At 37.8% G+C, this 20885-nt stretch overlaps 1 protein-coding gene across 2 annotated transcripts in view; it reads right to left on the bottom strand.

The window, feature by feature from the left end:
* TMTC2 (transmembrane O-mannosyltransferase targeting cadherins 2) overlaps positions 1-20885 on the bottom strand; it is a 478556-nt gene that overhangs the window by 176850 nt on the left and 280821 nt on the right. For both annotated transcript variants that reach the window (XM_077111531.1, XM_077111532.1), the window contains 3 exons: positions 15400-15485; positions 14718-14902; positions 9769-9847 (listed from right to left, as the gene is read on the bottom strand). In XM_077111531.1, the coding sequence (XP_076967646.1) occupies positions 9769-9847; positions 14718-14902; positions 15400-15485 (350 nt within the window). The remainder of the gene's footprint in view (positions 1-9768; positions 9848-14717; positions 14903-15399; positions 15486-20885) is intronic.

Below are 20885 nucleotides of genomic sequence, written 5' to 3'. Positions count from 1 at the left end.
GTTAAAAGACATGAAGCTGGCATTTGGCCATATGCTTCACCTTTGTTATGTCAACCAGTTCTCAAAATGACTGCATAAGGTGGGCACTACTACTACAGCCATCCTACAGATGGGGAAACTGAGGCTTAGATTAAGTAACTTGCCCAAGACCACTTGGCTAAGTGGCAAAGCCATGATTCAAACACAGGCTATCAGTGTCGACACTATATATTAACTCTCCATTTAATCCAACCAGCTCTCTTAAGAGGAAACTGAGGCCCACAGAACTAAAGCCATTTATCTAAATGCACACAATTAGCTAAAAGCAATTTTAACTGTTATTTTGTCATTTGGTCTCTTAATATTTCATGTATTCTCACACCTGAGTATCATAACAGCAAGCCAGGTAAAAGAATAATTTTGGCTTATAAAATAATATTTAGTATATATCTTATGCTATTTCTTTAAGTTGGCCTTATGAAATCAAAGAACAATGAGATTTTTTAAAAGTATTTCTAGAAGTTTATTTATAAACTGCTATAACAAAAAATAAACTCACAGTCTTAGAATAAAATGTGGAAAAAATTTAGGAAGTAAATGAACTAGAACTGTCTATTAATAGACAAATGGGGAAAATACAGTCATTTGGTGTTCAGGATAAGTCAACTGATATACAGTATACACAGCAATGGGATAAGTTTTGCAAAAAATGTTCAAAGAAAAGGAAATCACAAGGATTAATGTGTTTTGAGAAAAGCAACTACAGTGAATTATTTATTAAACTAATGATAACAAACAAAACGGTCATTTTCTCACATATTCCTTTATTTCTCCTAATAATAATAAGAAATATAGAATGGAGGTGTGGAGAATGTTTGCATACATACACAGATGCCTCAGGGTAGGGGTAGTGAAGGGGTAATTGAATGAGAGACATGAGAAAAATAAATGCTTACAGGGTAACTCCAGCCAGATATTATAATCCATCACTGATCCCCAAAGGGCACTAATAATATGTAAATGTGCAAATTAGAAAGCACATGCAAGGCTGTTGATAAATTTGATAGGCTAATCAGCACATGATGACAGATTAATGAACCTGATGTACTGATAGGGCAGTTTCTCTCCTGGGCCATTTTTTTTTCTTGTCAAACGGAGGCTAATCAACTGCATTAGGAGTTAAAACGAACACTCAGGGGATTTCACCCATTTGATTAGGAGGTGAACTGCCTCTTTAAGAAAATTATAGTTTTGTGATCATCTGAAATGGCAAAATCCTGGTCAGCCGACAGACCTTCAGAGAAAATTAAACAGAGGACAGCCATCATCATCATGCAAAAAATTCTAGAATTTTAAATCAGGTTAGGGTCCTCCCATCACAGACAGCTAAGAGTGCTTTCTAGTGTCCGGGCAGAGCAACCGCCCCCTTCTATAATGGAAAATGAGACGAAGGGCTAAGCAATAACCCCAAGGGACACACTTATCTTTCGCTACCTCTGTGCGCTCGGTATCTACATAACCATGAGAGACAGACCCCAAGGTGCCGCTGAATTGTCAAATTTATTTATTTAAAATAATTGAATGGATTTTCTGAAATCATTAACTACAGTTAATTCCCATTAACAACAAGGATGTCATCTGCAGTCTGTTGTCAAGAGTCTCAGGGTCCTTTCTCAACTTAAAGAAGATGTCTTATTTGACAATTGAGGAAAATTGAAAATAAGGGCCTTCTCAAGCCTTACAGTGGAGTAAATTCCTAAACTAAAACTGTTGTGCCTCTTTAGACAAAATTAGAGGAAGCAGTCCTTTTAGAATTCATTTCGACCTCAAACACCATCCGGTTTTGATATGGGAAAATAAATGAAATTTATAAATCTGCACATTTTAGGCGCACTTTTTTGGATTTATTAGTGTGGGAAGATGATGCTAAAGCACTTGATAGTAAAAGGAGATTCTTTTTAATTCACAAAAGCTTAACTGTAAAAGTGTATTAAAAGAGGAGTGATTATACCTTATAATACTTATATCAAATGGAAGAAGAAACAGCAACTAAAAAACACTCAGGTAGGCCTTCGTTAATGAGTGTTAAATCATTCCACTGGTGCACAGGTTACCTGGGTGTGTGTGGGGAGAAGAGGGTATTCCCAGAAATATGGAATAAATACTTTAACCTATTTCAAATGATGATTTTTTTTTCTATTTATTGACTTCTCTGCCATTCAATATCTAAACTACTTCTATCCTGTCATTTAGAAAAAAGAAAGTGATGTCCTCTTCCCCCTTCTCCGCCGGTGTTCCTGCCGCCATCTAGCCCTCCTCTTCCCCCTTCTCCGCCGGCGCTCCCGCCGCCATCTAGCCCTCCTCTTCCTCTTTCTCCTCTGGCGGCGCTCCCACCGCCACCTTGCCCTTCTCTTTCCCCTTCTTCTCCGGCAGCACTCCATCCACCATCTTATCCTTCCCTTTCTCCTCCTACTCCAGCAGCTCTCCAACCACCACCATGCCCTCTTCCGCCTTCACTGGCTCCTCCCCCACCGTCCTCGACAGCCTTGCCATCCTCACCTTTCCTCCTCCAGAACAGCTACTAGGGGAGTAGAAACGATACAGAACAGCTCCCGGAGCCACAACAGAGATCAAAAAGACAGCGTACTCCATCCGGGACCGGCTGGCTGGCTGGGAGAACCCGCTCCTGAGAGATCGCCGAGGGGCGCGGGCTTCCCCGGGCGGGGAGGTAAGTGGCCGGAGTCCCTCCCCTCCTCCTTCCCGGGCCAGCTGGCAGAATTGGGCAGGCGGTCCCCTCAAGCCATGGCGGCTGGCACCCCCAACACGCGTGGCCCCCTGGACCAACTGAGAGAATTGGATCGGAAATACCCAGGCCATGGAGAATGGTGACTGGGGGGGGTCCCTTCCAAACACATGACTCCCCGGTCAGCAGGCAATGGTGCACTCTCCCGGGCCGCGGCGGCTGGCACCCTCCCACCACGCTTGGCGCCCCAGGCCGACTAGGAAATTCGGTCGGGCGCTCTCCTGGGCTGCGGCGGCCGGCGACCCTCCCTGCGTTCGGACCCCAGGGCCGGCTAGCACTCTTCCAAGCCGCTTCGGCTGGCAAAGCTCCCCCACGGCGAGAGTTTTCCAAAGTTAAAGGACCCACAGCACCTTTTACTGGTGGGACTCACAGACAAACATGTGCCACGAGCGCCACCTACTGGGCAGGATAAGAAAAACAGAACCTAGAGATTTCACAGAAAAATCTTTCAACCTGTTGGGTCCAACACCCAGGGAAATCTGACTAAATGTGCCCAGATGCCAGCAGAAGATAACGGATCATGCTCAGAAAATTGAAAATATGGCCCAGTCAAAGTAACAAACCAATAGTTCAAATGAGATACAGGAACTGAGACAACTAATGCTGAATATACGAACAGAAATGGAAAACCTCTTCAAAAACAAAATCGATAAACTGAGGGAGGACATGAAGAAGACATGGGCTGAACAAAAAGAAGAAATAGAAAAACTGAAAAAACAAATCACAGAACTTATGGAAGTGAAGGATAAAGTAGAAAAGCTGGAAAAAACAATGGATACCTACAATGATAGATTTAAAGAGACAGAAGACAGAATTAGTGATTTGGAGGATGGAACATCTGAATTCAAAAAAGAAACAGAAACTATCGGGAAAAGAAGAGAAAAATTTGAACAGGGTATCAGGGAACTCAAGGACAACATGAACCGCACAAATATACGTGTTGTGGGTGTCCCAGAAGTAGAAGAGAAGGAAAAAGGAGGAGAAAAACTAATGGAAGAAATTATCACTGAAAATTTCCCAACTCTTATGAAAGACCTAAAATTACAGATCCAAGAAGTGCAGCTAACCCCAAAGAGATTAGACCCAAATAGGCGTTCTCCAAGACACTTACTAGTTAGAATGTCAGAGGTCAAAGAGAAAGAGAGGATCTTGAAAGCAGCAAGAGAAAAACAATCCATCACATACAAGGGAAACCCAATAAGACTATGTGTAGATTTCTCAGCAGAAACCATGGAAGCTAGAAGACAGTGGGATGATATATTTAAATTACTAAAAGAGAAAACTGCCAACCAAGACTCCTATATCCAGCAAAATTGTCTTTCAAAAATGAGGGAGAAATTAAAACATTCTCAGACAAAAAGTCACTGAGAGAATTTGTGACCAAGAGACCAGCTCTGCAAGAAATACTAAAGGGAGCACTACAGTCAGATACGAAAAGACAGAAGAGAGAGGTATGGAGAAGAGTGTAGAAAGAAGGAAAGTCAAATATGATATATATAATACAAAAGGCAAAATGGTAGAGGAAAATATTATCCAAACAGTAATAACACTAAATGTTAATGGACTGAATTCCCCAATCAAAAGACACAGACTGGCAGAATGGGTTAAAAAACAGGATCCTTCTATATGCTGTCTACAGGAAACACATCTTAGACCCAAAGATAAACATAGGTTGAAAGTGAAAGGTTGGGAAAAGATATTTCATGCAAATAACAACCAGAAAAGAGCAGGAGTAGCTATACTAATATCCAACAAATTACACTTCAAATGTAAAACAGTTAAAAGAGACAAAGAAGGATACTATCTACTAATAAAAGGAACAATTAAACAAGAAGACATAACAATCATAAATATTTATGCACCGAACCAGAATGCCCTAAAATACGTGAGGAATACACTGCAAACACTGAAAAGGGAAATAGACACATATACCATAATAGTTGGAGACTTCAATTCACCACTCTCATCAATGGACAGAACATCTAGACAGAGGATCAATAAAGAAATAGAGAATCTGAATATAACTGTAAATGAGCTAGACTTAACAGACATTTATAGGACATTACATCCCACAACAGCAGGATACACCTTTTTCTAAAGTGCTCATGGATCATTTTCAAAGACAGACCATATGCTGGGTCACAAAGCAAGTTTAACAAATTTAAAAAGATTGAAATCATACACAACATTTTCTCGGATCATAAAGGAATGAAGTTGGAAATCAATAATAGACGGAGTGCCAGAAAATTCACAAATACGTGGAGGCTCAACAACACACTCTTAAACAACAAGTGGGTCAAAGAAGAAATTGCAAGAGAAATTAGCAAATACCTCGAGGCGAATGAAAATGAAAACACAACATATCAAAATTTATGGGACGCAGCAAAGGCAGTGCTAAGAGGGAAATTTATTGCCCTAAATGCCTATATCAGAAAACAAGAAAAGGCAAAAATGCAGGAATTAACTGTCCACTTGGAAGAACTGGAGAAAGAACAGCAAACTAATCCCAAAGCAAGCAAAAGGAAAGAAATAACAAAGATTAGAGCACAAATAAATGAAATTGAAAACATGAAAACAACAGAGAAAATCAATAAGACCAGAAGTTGGTTCTATGAGAAAATCAATAAGATTGATGGGCCCTTAGCAAGACTGACAAAAAGAAGAAGAGAGAGGATGCAAATAAATAAGATCAGAAATGGAAGAGGAGACATAACTACTGACCTCACAGAAATAAAGGAGGTAATAACAGGATACTATGAATAACTTTACGCTAATAAATACAACAATTTAGATGAAATGGATGGGTTCCTGGAAAGACATGAACAACCAACTTTGACTCAAGAAGAAATAGATGACCTCAACAAACCAATCACAAGTAAAGAAATTGAATCAGTCATTCAAAAGCTTCCTAAAAAGAAAAGTCCAGGACCAGACGGCTTCACATGTGAATTCTACCAAACATTCCAGAAAGAATTAGTACCAACTCTTCTCAAACTCTTCAAAAAAATCGAAGTGGAGGGAAAACTACCTAATTCATTCTATGAAGCCAACATCACCCTCATACCAAAACCAGGCAAAGATATTACAAAAAAAGAAAACTACAGACCAATCTCTCTAATGAATATAGATGCAAAAATCCTCAACAAAATTCTAGCAAATAGTATCCAACAACACATTAAAAGAATTATACATCATGACCAAGTAGGATTCATCCCAGGTATGCAAGGATGGTTCAACATAAGAAAATCAATTAATGAAATACACCATATCAACAAATCAAAGCAGAAAAATCACATGATCATCTCAATTGATGCAGAGAAGGCATTTGACAAGATTCAACATCCGTTCCTGTTGAAAACACTTCAAAAGATAGGAATCCAAGGGAATTTCCTTAAAATGATAGAGGGAATATATGAAAAACCCACAGTTAATATCATCCTCAATGGGGAAAAATTGAAAACTTTCCCCCTAAGATCAGGAACAAGACAAGGATGTCCACTATCACCACTATTATTCAACATTGTGTTTGAGGTTCTAGCCAGAGCAATTAGATAAGAAAAAGAAATACAAGGCATCAAAATTGGAAAGGAAGAAGTAAAACTATCACTGTTTGCAGACGATATGATACTATACGTCGAAAACCCGGAAAAATCCACAACAAAACTACTAGAGCTAATAAATGAGTACAGCAAAGTAGCAGGTTACAAGATCAACATTCAAAAATCTGTAGCATTTCTATACACTAGTAATGAACAAGCTGAGGGGGAAATCAAGAAACGAATCCCATTTACAATTGAAACTAAAAGAATAAAATACCTAGGAATAAATTTAACTAAAGAGACAAAAAACCTATATAAAGAAAACTACAAGAAACTGTTAAAACAAATCACAGAAGACCTAAACAGATGGAGGGCTTACCGTGTTCATGGATTGGAAGACTAAATATAGTTACGATGTCAATCCTACCTAAACTGATTTACAGATTCAATGCAATACCAATCAAAATCCCAACAACTTATTTTTCAGAAATAGAAAAACCAATAAGCAAATTTATCTGGAAGGGCAGGGTCCCCCGAATTGCTAAAAGTATCTTGAGGAAAAAAACGAAGCTGGAGGTCTCGCGCTGCCTGACTTTAAGGCATATTATGAAGCCACAGTGTTCAAAACAGCATGGTATTGGCATAAAGATAGATACATCGACCAATGGAATCGAATAGAGTGCTCAGATATAGACCCTCTCTCATCTATGGACATTTGATCTTTGATAAGGCAGTCAAGCCAACTCACCTGGGACAGAACAGTCTCTTCAACAAATGGTGCCTAGAGAACTGGATATCCATATGCAAAAGAATGAAAAAAGACCCATATCTCACACCCTATACAAAAGTTAACTCAAAATAGATCAAAGATCTAAACATTAGGTCTAAGACCATAAAAAAGTTAGAGGAAAATGTCGGGAGATATCTTATGAAACTTACAATTGGAGGCGGTTTTATGGACCTTAAACCTAAAGCAAGAGCACTGAAGAAGGAAATAAATAAATGGGAGCTCCTCAAAATTAAACACTTTTGTGCATCAAAGAACTTCATCAAGAAAGTAGAAAGACAGCCTACACAATGGGAGACAATATTTGGAAATGATATATCAGATAAAGGTCTAGTATCTAGAATTTATAAAGAGATTGTTCAACTCAACAACAAAAAGACAGCCAACCCAATTACAAAATGGGAAAAAGACTTGAACAGACACCTACCAGAAGAGGAAATACAAATGGCCAAAAGGCACATGAAGAGATGCTCAATGTCCCTGGCCATTAGAGAAATGCAAATCAAAACCACAATGAGATATCATCTCACACCCACCAGAATGGCCATTATCAACAAAACAGAAAATGACAAGTGCTGGAGAGGATGTGTAGAAAGAGGCACACTTATCCACTGTTGGTGGGAATTTCAAATGGTGCAACCACTGTGGAAGGCAGTTTGGCGGTTCCTCAAAAAGCTGAATATAGAATTGCCATACGACCCAGCAATACCATTGCTGGGAATATACTCAAAGGAATTAAGGGCAAAGACACAAACGGACATTTGCACACCAATGTTTATAGCAGCGTTATTTACAATTGCAAAGAGATGGAAACAGCCGAAATCTCCATCAACAGAAGAGTGGCTAAACAAACTGTGGTATATACATACGATGGAATATTATGCAGCTTTAAGACAGGATAAACTTATGAAGCATGTAATAACATGGATGGACCTAGAGAACATCATGCTGAGTGAGTCTAGCCAAAAACTAAAGGACAAATACTGTATGGTCCCACAGATGTGAACGGACATTCGAGAATAAACTTGGAATATGTCATTGGTAACAGAGTCCAGCAGGAGTTTGAAACAGGGTAAGATAATGGGTATTTGGAACTGAAGGGATACAGACTGTGCAACAGGACTAGATACAAAAACTAAAAAAAGGACAGCACAATAATACCTAATTGTAAAGTAATCATGTTAAAACACTGAAAGAAGCTGCATCTGAGCTATAGGTTTTTTTGGTTTTTTTTTTAAATATTATTATTACTTTTATTATTTTTCTCTATATTAACATTCTATATCTTTTTCTGTTGTGTTGCTAGTTCTTATAAACCGATGCAAATGTACTAAAAAACGATGATCATGCATCTATGTGATGATGTTAAGAATTACTGATTGCATATGTAGAATGGTATGATTTCTAAATGTTGGGTTAATTTCTTTTTTCCGTTAATTAATAAAAAAAAAAGAAATAAAAAAAATTAAAGAAAGTGATTGCTCTTGCCAGGCATGTATTTTCTACCATAGGAGGATTTGGGATTTTTCACGTGTACACAGGATGTAAAGCTACTAACACAATTTTCACATCATGAAATACAAAAGCATAAAATATTCCTAGAGATCATTTACTCTAATCTCATTTATTTTACATGCATGGGGAAGGCCTAGACATATTAAGCAACTTAACTAAATCTAAAGAAAAGGAAAATCCTAGTTTGCAAATTTGTGCTTTAGCAAAAAAAGAAACATGAGATTTGAGGACAAAAGCTAACATTCCTTTCTCTTTCCTCTCTGGTCTCAAAAACAGCAATGTTAACCAATCAGCAGGGCAGCTCAAAATTCAGAGAATTTTCCAATAGTCACATGCTGAATAGGCAGTTTTCAGTTTTGTCCTCCATTAAATAAACATTAATTTATACAAGGTCATCATGGATCAATCACAGATGAAAAGCGCGTATTTTACTAGAAATTCTAACGCTTAAACTCTTGTACTTAGAAAAGTCCAGGCTTAGCTTAAAATACTTTTTGAGTAATACAAGAATTAAGGTAAGTATTCAAAGTAGAAGTAGGAATAATGGTAGTAACACATTTATAGTCTCCACAGTATTGTTTGACTGTAAAATACTACTTTGGAAAAACCTACTGTGATCCAAGGCATGATCAATGAAAACTCTATAGCTTGACTCAGTTATTCTCATGTTTTGTTTGCATTAAAATTGATGAATCTATACACTATAGCATTCTTAGTTTTGAGAATATGCTGATTAAGAAAACTAGATCAAAAGTTATGAATTTCACACACATTAAAGTGAATGTGTAATTTATTCATCTCCAAGTATACCTGGAAAAATGACACGCATGTACAGATACTGCTTTTTCAAACAACAGAATCTAGCTAATACTCGATGAACAAATGGGACTGTGAACTCTTTACAATAACTCTGGCATTCACGGGTGGTCCCGGGCCAATGTGTTATGAATTACTATGCTAATTCATTCATCTGATCTTGTCAGAACAAGTGCACTCAGCTAGAACTTGACTGTGACATAAGTTGTGAATAAAGTTTCTTTGTGAGAACTGGCATGATTTTTTAGAATTCAATGTAACATAAGCACGGGTTTTAATTTCTCCACAGGTCCCTGAAATAGCAATTACAATATAAACATTTTACTTACCCATCATGTTGTACAAGCTCTGTGGAGCGAACTGCCTTGGCATTTTCTGAATTGCTTCCTTATATACAATAAGGGCATCCTAATTTAAGAAACAAAAAAGGAGATAACTCATCACTAAAATACAGGGATAGCCACTGAAAATAAGATAGTACCATCCTTCTAAAATTAAAACCATCCATTGCTATTTCTAAATGGTTCACTAGAGGAAAAGAATTGTGTTGTCCTTTGATACTGTACTACATCAATTTCATGGATGAAAATATACAGCAGTCAGTATAAAAATATAAAATACAAACTTTTTATAAAAATATAAATACTTAGTTTAACAAAGAGTCTAACATTAACAGTGCTCTTTTATTTTTTAACTATTTTGAAAAACTTTCAAACTTACAGGACAGTTGCAAAAATACAGAAAACTCCAACATACCCCACCTCCTAGATACCCAGATCCACTAATTTTAACTTTTTGCCATATCTGCCATATCATTCTCTATCAGTCCATCATCTATCTACATGTCTGCATGTCTTTCTATTTTCTGCACATTTGAGAGCAGGATGCACACATAATTCTCCTTGAAGACATCCATGTCCATTTCTAAGAACAACAATATCTGCTTACTCACTTAACTGGATTTATCAAGTTCAAGAAATTTAACACAAATATAAAGCTTACATTCTATATTTCAATTTTTTCTTGTGTTCCAATACTGTACTCTTGATCCTTTTCTTCTTCATTCTTAGATCACATTCAGGATCACATATTGCATTTAATTGTCATTATTGCCTCAGTTTCTCTTTCATTGTGTGTGTGTGTGTGCAGAAACATATATACAACATATATCTTTCCATTCCACTCCTCTCAAATGCTGTAGTACTGTTAACACCATCCATATGTCAGGATTTTCTCTTTATCTTTTCATTTGACATTGTGATTATATAGGTTGCAGAGTGGCCCTAATTTTGGTTTATCTTTTTACAGTTTTTGAGCATCTTGGATGTGCCAGTTTGAAAGTATTATGCACTCTAGAAAGCCCATGTTTTAATCCTGATCCAATCTTGTGAGGGTAACCATTTATTTTAATTATGATTCAACAGCATAATTGATAAACATCTTATTAGATTATCTCCACTCTCCAGGGAGATGGGACACACCCAATTGTGGGTGTGACCTTTGATTAGATGAAGACGTGACTCTACCCATTCCAGATGGGTCTTGATTAGATTACTGGAATCCTTTAAAAGAGGAAACAGTTTGGAGAGAGTCAGAAATGACAGAAGCCTCAAAGCCTACAGAAACTTCACAGCAAAGCTGACACAAATGTGGCTAAGTGGAGAATAGAGACACAGATGTTTGTTGCTGTGTGGAGATGGCTGGAGCGCAGCAGACAATGCCATGAGATATTAAGCAAGCTAGAACTGCAGAGAGCCAAGGGAAGTAAAGAGATGCAAGCTAGCCCTGGATAAGTAAAATGAGGAACCCCCATAGGAACAGAAGCTAAAATCAACAGAGCCCAGGAGCAAGGGACCAGCAAATGCCAACCATGTGACTTCCCATCTGACACAGGTGCTCCTGATCCATCGGACTTTCCTGAGTGAAGGTAATCTCTTGCTGGCTCCTTTATTTGGACACTTTCACTTCCTTAGAACCGTAAACTTGTAACTCATTTAATTCCCCTTTTTAAAAGTTGCTCCAATTCTGGCATATCATATTCTGTCAGCTCGTAAACTAATTACAGTACCGTCTGTTAAACTTGGGAAGCTGCAAGCAATTATTTCTTTGAATAATTTCTGCTCCTTCCTTTCTTTTTTCTTTTTCTGTGACTTCCACAAGGCGTCTGTTGGTATACTTGATAATGACTCACAAGTTCCTCAGGCTCAGCTCACTTTCCTTCATTTCATCTTCTTTCTGCTCCTCAGTGTGGTCGATTCATATTTTCACATCTTCAAGTTCACTGATCCTTACTTCTCCAAGCTCCAGTCAACTGTTGAATTTCTCTAGGGAATTTTAAATTTCTTTTATGGTGGCCTTCAGCACTATTTGCTTCCTGTTCATAATTTCCTTCTATTTGCTCTTTTTGTGTTCATCTGTTGTTTTCCTGAGTTCCTTTAGTTCTTTGTCCATGTTTTCCTTTAGCTCTTTGCACATATTTAGGATCATTTTTTTTTTTTAAAGTATTTGTCTGGTATGTTCCAAGTCTGGTCCTCCTCACTGATGGTTTCTGATGCCTTTATCTTCTTCTTTGCCTGAACCATCATTTCCTGTTTATTTGTAAATTTTGTAATCTTTTGTTGAAACCTGGACATTTTGATAGTATAATGTGTTATTGCTAAAATTTAGACTTTAAGGCATTTGTTTGTTATACTTGCATCCAGTTAGCATTTCCTTGAATGTAAGGAGCTAATAAAAAAAAAAAAGTAAACATAGAAAATACCTTTGCGGGTCTTTGCAAATTGACCTGTGCAAGTGCTCTCCTTCGGGGATTAGCCATATAATGAGTTCATAGGATAGCTAAAAGTGTAGGGGCCTCTCTGATCTCACACATGTGTCTTATTTTGGGCAAGCACATGTGGTCTAGGAATTCCTCCAGTTATATAGATATGAATGTCCCTCTTTCCTAGGAAACAGTATCCGCATTTACCAGCACTGCACTGTATGGCCAACAGCCAATAACCCCTTGCCCCGGCACCCACGAATCAACTGCACTCCTTCAGCATTCTGCAGAAGAGCTCTGTGAACTGCCTTGTATATACAGAGCAAGTTCTGGGTTGGCAAGCCTATAATGGGTCCCTTGGTTCATTCCATCAGGCCAATATCAGACAGACTGAGCCAGACACACATGGTCCCAGGGTGTACGCATGGCTTAATCTGCTTCCCCTGGAACAGGGATCAGGTATCCACACTGGGAGCATGGGCCAGTTCAGCACTGAGATGGTAACGGGGTGAGGGGAGGGCCCAGGGCACCACAAGATCCAAACCACTTTATGTAGCCTTTCTCTTGATTCATTCCTTGCCCTGTTAATGAAATCCTTAAGCTATTTTCTGAAGCTTTGAAAAAGATGTTTCTGCCATTCTTGCAGGTTGTTCAAAGCTTCTATAGGTGGGACAGAGCCCTGAAGCTTCTCATTCTGCAATTTTAATGGGGCCTCTCATTATGTTTTTATATTTGTTATGCACTTAAATCAAGTCTGTGCTGTTAAAATCTGCCATGTTTTCACTGTTCCATGAAAACATGCACAGGAACTTCATCGAAAATAAATTCTCTATTTTTCTTGTTTGAATCATCTGTCTTGAAGCTGAAGGGAAGTTCTTTAGGGTGAGAAAACAATGACTCCAATCCCATTCTCTGACTTCAGCACCAAATTCAGATTGGATGGAAGGCAAACACTGTTAAGCCAAGTAGTAGGCTGTTTTATTATGATCTCTACTTTATTGCTATTAAAGCTTAATCCCCTCTCATGTTCCAATGCATTATGTGAGCATTCAATCAAAGAAGGTACGTTTGGTCTCCAGAATTGGCTCTCTCAGAAAGTTCAAAACTGACTGCACCAACTTGGTGAAGCTCTACCAACTGTTGTGTGCTAGAAGTCACTTTTGGCGATTTTTCAGCAAAGTCCCACTGGCATTACACCCTCAGACAGGTTATCCTGTCTCTCCTGCTATGTTAATGAGATCAGCTATCACATGCAATTTTCTTATATTTTAATAGTATTTTCTAGTCAACACAGATATATCAATAAATATTTGGAGATCACCCACAGACTTTTTTTTGAGGGGCGGGGGTGCACAGTCTGGGAGTCAAACCCGGGTCTTCCACATGGAAGGCGAGCATTCTACCACTGAACCACCACAGCACCCTGCCCATAGCCGTTTAAGTCATAGTGACTTTTAACTCAGGCAATCAGGTGGGATCTAACTTTTTTTGTAAATTAACAACAACAACAAAAAACATCTTCCAGCTACTGAGAATCAACTGAAATTATTAAATATGAATGCTTTTGCAGTGGTATCTTTATCTTTATATTGCAGTCGTCAAAACTTTTCCAAGATTAAATGGTATGTAGCGTGTCTGAGAGAGAAAGATGGAGGAATGATAAGGAATTTGATAATGAATATGACATTCTCATTTGAGAGAAGCTGAATTGTCTCCTAGTTTCCTGTACGCATTCTCTATTTATTTCCCTCTCCTCCCAATTAAAAGACACAAAACTAATTTTGATTTTGATTTCATTATAGTTTTTAAATAATTAAGAAAAATAGGCAATCCACTTCTTTAATGCCTGGAGCACTAATTATGTTTTTTAAGATATCGAACACTGGATATAGGATAAAAATTCTAGAAACTGTCCCTTGGATCGTTAAAATCAAAAAGATGGTAAGCAAAGACCCTAATTGTTTAGTCCTTTCGTAAACAGTTGCAATGCTTGCTACATGTTATAACGGTTCTGAGAAACTCCACAGTAAAGAAACCTGTTAGATTTCTTTAGCAGGAGTTTTCTCCCAAACTAATTTGACCCCAAAACCCTTTTAATGAACACAATACTAGTTCCTGAATGTATGGCAGTGACCCTATAATGAGATTGTGGGTTAAAAACACTGGTAAGTGTGTCATTCTTAGGAAATGCACACAGCAATACTAACTATTCAAGGAGCTTGATGTATATACCTACACTCTAGTGTCCAGAAAATGGATTGATAAATAGACATACAGACAGATAGATGGATGGAAAGATAAACGATATAGGAAAAAGTAAAAATTGGTGGAGCTAGGTATCTAGGAGGAGAGGGACATGGTAGGGTTCTCTATACAGGGGTTGTATTATTTTTATAACCATCCTACAAGTTTGAATGTATTTAAAAAGAAAAATTTAAAAAGAAAAAAAACAAACAAACAACACTGAGACTGGTTTGGAACACAAGGGAAGGAAAAGGGCAGACAGGTTGAGCTTACCTCATAGTGTCCCTGCTCATGATACAGTTTCCCCAAGTTATACAGACAGCTGGTGACAGAGCTCTTGTGTGCATGAGGGTCCTTCAGGTTCTCATCGGGGATCTCAGAACACTTTAGGAATGTACGTCGGGCTTCTTCGGTCTTTCCTTGATTCATTAGAATAATTCCGGTGTTTAAATATGCAGCTGAGGGAAAAAGAGTGGAAATGTAAGTGTGAGATAATAATGGACACAGTGGCTAAAAAAAAGTTACCTTCACTTTGGTTTAGTTTTTGTGACTCAGTTTTTAATCAAAAGAAAACAAAAAAATAAACATGCATTATTGAGCCTATAAGTTATGACAATCAATACTTATAGGATCCATAATGAAGTGGGAATTACCAGTATCACTGAAAACTATATTAAATCATTTCTGCCAGAAAATAGAGCTCAAATTATTTTTGACCTTAAAATACAGTTGGAGAAGAGTAGTTTCCATCAAACATTTTTTAAAAGTAATAGATAGGCATCAAAATGGGATGAAATTGACAGAGAGCTAATTGTTAAGGAGCTCCTAAGGTGAGTAGCAAGCATTGAGAAATAGAAGTTCTATGTGTTTGCACTATGAGGTTTTAAGTCACATAACTATCACTGATAAAGAAAGATGGGAAGACGTATTTGAAAATAATTCAAATATTACTTACAAGCCAGCGTAGGCCTACTCCCAATCGCCAATTTATAATAATGTAGTGCTTCTGCAAACCTGCTGTTCTCCTGTAGCAGTAACCCTCTGTATGAGGAAAACAGAAATTTGGAGACAGGACTGTATTACTATACATAAAACCACAAATTTTTATTTTATATTCCAAAAATAAAAATGGTTAAATGGGGCAATAAAAATGCTGACCTAGTACTATAAAAAATAAATTTGAAATAGAAGGAAATTATTCCTCAGGAGAGAAAATATTGGCTAGGTATCAGTTGCATTTATGTGGCATTAGAAAGTATTAAGGATTTTTTCAGAAAGCCTTTTCCCACCACTGAACTTTCTCCTTTCCAGCCATCGTTTCTCTCCCACTAGAATCATAAACCACCTGGATTTCTTCTTGGAGCCTGCACATTTTCTCATCACTTCAGAAAGGAAACTGTCTAAGGCAATGATATATTTGGAAACATGAGAGGCCTCTCTGACTAGCCACGTTGCCCGGGGAAATACTGGTCCATGACTGCCTAAAAGCAAAAGCAGTCCGGGTCAATTGGAAAAAAGAGAGTCAGAATTTAATCAAACACCAAAAAGGAACAAAGAAAAAGACTGAAGGCAATTATCCACACTACCATTTTCTTATTATTTGGATTTGGTCAAATAAGCTTCAATTTCAGAAGACTGGGCAAATTTCAGCTGATTTTTTCAGAGACACATCTTCCTCTAATACATCACAGGCTCCCTAGGCAGCAGCTACATGTAATCCAGCCCTTCCCTGGCCTGACCCTCAAGACCTAAATGAGAATCAATTATAACCATGTCTATGAAAATAAGGTATCAAGGAATGGGACTAAGTCCAAATAACTCTCACAGAGCACTTTTCTGCCTCTCCCAGCGCTCGTGTGATCAGCAAGTTATCTTACAGACATTTCAACACGTTCGTTGGAACTGCGTACTCTCGCTGTTCACCTCAAATTGCAGATTCAACAAGCCAGCTGCCGAGGACTTTGAAAGGCTATTAAAATGGAGGTTTGAGGAAAGAGAAGGCTGCTGATAAAAATGTACATGTTGCTAAAAATTTGAAAAACTCACCATATTACTTAATGGCCACCACTGAGAAAATGGCTGAAGTAAATCGTTTTGACATTAAGTCTGCTCATTTGAGTCATCAGTATATATTAACAACTTCATTAATTCTAGTCCTTGTTGAAAAGTCACTTGAAACAGAGGAAAGATTTCCAAACATACTAAGAATACTTTCATATATGCGTGAATATATGAATATTTCCATTAAAAAATTTGAGCAACAATTTGGCCATGAAACTGATATGCAGTGCTGTGAATGTACTTTTTCATTATTGGGAATAAGAACAAGCTTCCTGCAATATGCAAGTGTCTGTGAAAGTGGTCAGTTGTCTTTAAAAAGTGGACAAAACTGATATAAGGAACATATATCTACTTTCAAAAAGGAATAACTTTTCTTGTATCAATAATTTTATTGATATAAAGCTCTCAAGTTAACCAAATCCATGTACATTATTTCATTCCTGAAACTTAACTACAACCTTAATTGTCTTTATTCCTTTCCTTTCACATTTGAAAAAAAGGTGCTTTCCCTTTGATAAGTGGCTAATAATAGCAGAGGAGAAATACCATCCAGATATTTCAGGTATTTAATCCTATACTTTCTAGCTTCCCTGGGAATTAAAATTCTTCAAAAGCCCCTCTTTGTCCAACATCTTCAATCTCTTTCCCCATTACAGGTTCCTTTTTTAAGCTACAGAAATGTTCATGTGCCTCCTAGCATATAAGGCAAAAAGCCCTACAGGCTTAATATCTGACTCTAACCATTGTCAATTGTTCTTTCCTTTGAAGTCAGATTTTCTTTAGAATGACCCCAGGGCACATATGTCCAATGCCTCTAATCCCATCTATCCCTGGACTCCCCTGAAATGTCATGTTCAAATTTCTACTAATCATCAAATCCCCAAAAGAGTGTTCTCCTGTGAACTGCCCACCCAACTGCAGCCACTTGAGGCTATCGAATGCATCTTCCTGCAATTCAATACTTCTTTGGCTTCTGGAATACCAGTCTCTCCTAGTTCTTTCCCATCCCTGGGTTCATCCTACTCAGAAATGAAGAAGAAAATGCTTCTTCATTCATATATTCCTTTAAAAGAAGTTGATATTTCCTAGGATTGTGTCTTTGTCTCTCTTCCCTATAAATACTGTCTTTCAGTGACACCATGCACCCAGGTGGCGTATCTCTCTGCTGACTGATCTCAATGCTCTGGGAAAGAGCAGTCTCACAGATCTGTTTTCAACAGCTTAGTAAGCCACGTCAATCTAGGTACTCACCGGAATTTCAAAATCATCACATCCAAAATTGAAAACAATATTTCCAACTCAAAAATAAAGATAGGTAGACAGATATATAGATAGATAAATATGCAGACAGATGAAATAAATAAATAAATAAAGTTGAAGAAAAAAACTCATGTATCTCTGTACCCTTCTCTCATCTTCGCAGTTTCATGTTTTGCAAAATCTCCATAGTCCGGCAATTCTTATTTTCTGAGATTTTTATTCTGTCCCTCAAGGCTCATCTGCATGACTCTTTCAGAACCCTTTTATCATTTCTGACACCTGAATAACTGCAACAGCTTACTAATTAGTCTCCACATAATTACATTTCTAAAGGGCAAAGATGCTATTAGGCTAGACAGAATGAACAAGAGGGGGTGAGCACATATTTTTGAAAGTGTGCCTAACTAAAGCATGTAAACCTTAAGAACTGCCACATTTAGCCTCACAGGATCCCCATGTGGAGGTATGATATTGCTGTCACTGTTCAAGTCATAAAATACACAAAGTGGGGAAAATGACAGATAGCATGATAGCTACACCCAGCCACTGCTGTCTGGCCTGATTACTTGAGGAAACCTGGTGGGAAATTGCACAGATTTCATGCAGCTGAGCAAGCACATCTCCAGCATTATAGAGAATACGTGGCTCTTTGAACAAGAGGATTGCCCACTGTGTTATCTGAATAATATCAGCTTTTGAGGCTGAATTCTCTTGGGCTATGGTTTAATGATCAACTAGGTCCTAGTATGGATGCTATAAAGTGAACAGGAGAAAGATCACTGGCCTTGGACACATAATCTACTGCGGGAGACAAACAAGAAAACAAACAAATAGTAAGGGAAATTCTTATGCTAGAGGACAAGGCAACACTGCAACCCCAACCCAGGAAATGACAAGGAAAGCTTCACAGGGGAAGTGACACTGGGAGGTTTGAAAATAGACAGCAGTAGCTGGGATGGTTATGTGTAATCATCAGTCCCATGTTACACAAGAGGAAAGAGAGGTTCTGGGAAGTTAACTAAGAACTCTAGATGTGAGTATGATTAAGAAACAAAGCTAGGATTTGAACATGGCTTCTGTGATACTCAATCCCAGAAGAAACATCCAGAAGAAAAAGGGAAGAGATAAAATAATTCAAACCTAGTTACATAAGTACTAGATTTACTCTACAATTCTCTGAATTTTTTTCAAACCACTTTGCTATACCATTAACTTGCACTACTGCACTGCAAAGGAACTGTGTGCCATTTTGGCAGTACAGAATGAATTGGGGTCACTTCTAGAACTATCATGACTGGGGTTCTGTCACTGCTGTTTTCTGCATTTAAAGAATCTATTTTTTATTTTATTGAAGACACGACAGCAGGATAGAGAGCGTTCAAAACCAGTAGCTATGATAATAGTAATAACAACTACAACAACTCAATTTACTCAGCACTCATAGTATGTCAAGCACTTTATATATATATAATGTCATTTAATACTTAACCTATGAGATAGGTCATTATTATTAGCCTAATATTAGACGAGGAGCCTGTCAAGAAAAAGTTAAGCAATGTTCCAGAGGTCACACAACTGCTTAATAAGAGTTATGCCAAAATTCAAACCCAGCATTCTAGTTATAAAGGAGGGTCTGTATCTTAATAATTCATTCATACCAAAGGTTTTTCCATGAATGTTAAACATTACTGACATAGCTGGTTTGCATGCTGATCATGTCAAAAAAGTCTTCTGGTTTTCTTAACATATGTCAAGAAAAAAAGAATACATTTTAACATAATATCAAGCCAGAATCTATTCTTAAATCATTGTATCCTTATTATATGGAGTTGTCTTACAATTAAGGAAATTGGCCCAAGCAATGCATTAATGTGAAATGAAAGTGGCTTTATGAGGGAGAAATAGAAAAAATGTTACTGGTCAACAAATTACAGTGGTAGGATCCCCAAATTACAAGTGGTAGATATCTAAGTATGTATATGGATATATTACAGCATTTTTAATAGAAGAAAATATTTTACTTCTCAAATTTCTCCTCCAATGGTTTGTCCCTCAGAATGCCAATCGCTGAAATTAAGCAATCAGTAAAGAGGAATACAAATTGGGGAGAGAGAAAGAATGAATACTTGTTTTAGCCAAAGGAAGAAAACACACCTGGATATATAAACTACTATTCGTTCTAATACCTAATTCTAGAAGACCACTTTGCTTCAATAAAAATAACAAAATGCTCTTCTTTAAATTCTTTCAGCTTTCTCTCTGGGCTTGATTACATGCTAGAGAAATTACCACTCAGTCTGTACAATTTCTTTCTTTGAGAGTTTTGCCCATCTTTCCTCCAGTCTCCCTGACAATGCTGCCTTTGTCTAAGACACATCACAATGGTCTGGACACTTGATTAATGAAAACAAGTCAAACCCACGATAACAGTGGATTGGACAGAGTTCAAAGCAAGCATTAAATGCAAATAATCATACTAATCCTTAGCTGATTCTAAATACTTAAGAGACACAACGGGAACATTTATTTAGCGCAGTGGTTCTCAGCCAGGGGTGCTTTGGCGTGTCATGGGACGTTTAGCAATGTCTAGAGACATTCATGCTTCTTACAACAGGTTGGGAGGGGATGCGACTGCAGCAGGTGGGCCGAGTCCATGGATGCTGCTAAGCATCCTCCGGTGCACAGGCCAGGCCGCAAAGCAGGAAATCACCCAGCTGGAAACGTCAATAGTGCTGAGGCTGAGAAACCACGATTAGCATTTCAAATTCACTAAATGCAACACATTTATTCAGAAAATAAGGGTCCCTCCTGCCCCTGCCAATCGCACACAGAATGCACATAGAGAATATAGCATACAGGAAAGTAAAATACAAGAATTATATAATTTTTCAATAAAAATCTATCATCATTTCTACCAGTTGATTGTTTTCACAAAACAAGGCAAGAGAAAAATGAAATTTTCTAAAAATTATAAAGAAAATATTGAGCTCTTTCTCATCTCTGTCAAAACATGTGAACGAGCTGTCACTGTCTCTTTGCAATCAGAATTCCTCCTAGGCAGATCTGCCAACGCAGCCCAGTCGTCAAGGAGAAGTGACCTTTTGACTCAGGTCCTAACAA

This window comes from Tamandua tetradactyla, chromosome 7 (assembly GCF_023851605.1).
Source record: "Tamandua tetradactyla isolate mTamTet1 chromosome 7, mTamTet1.pri, whole genome shotgun sequence".
Taxonomy (NCBI): Eukaryota; Metazoa; Chordata; class Mammalia; order Pilosa; family Myrmecophagidae; genus Tamandua; species Tamandua tetradactyla.
This window is presented reverse-complemented; position numbering and strand designations above follow the sequence as displayed.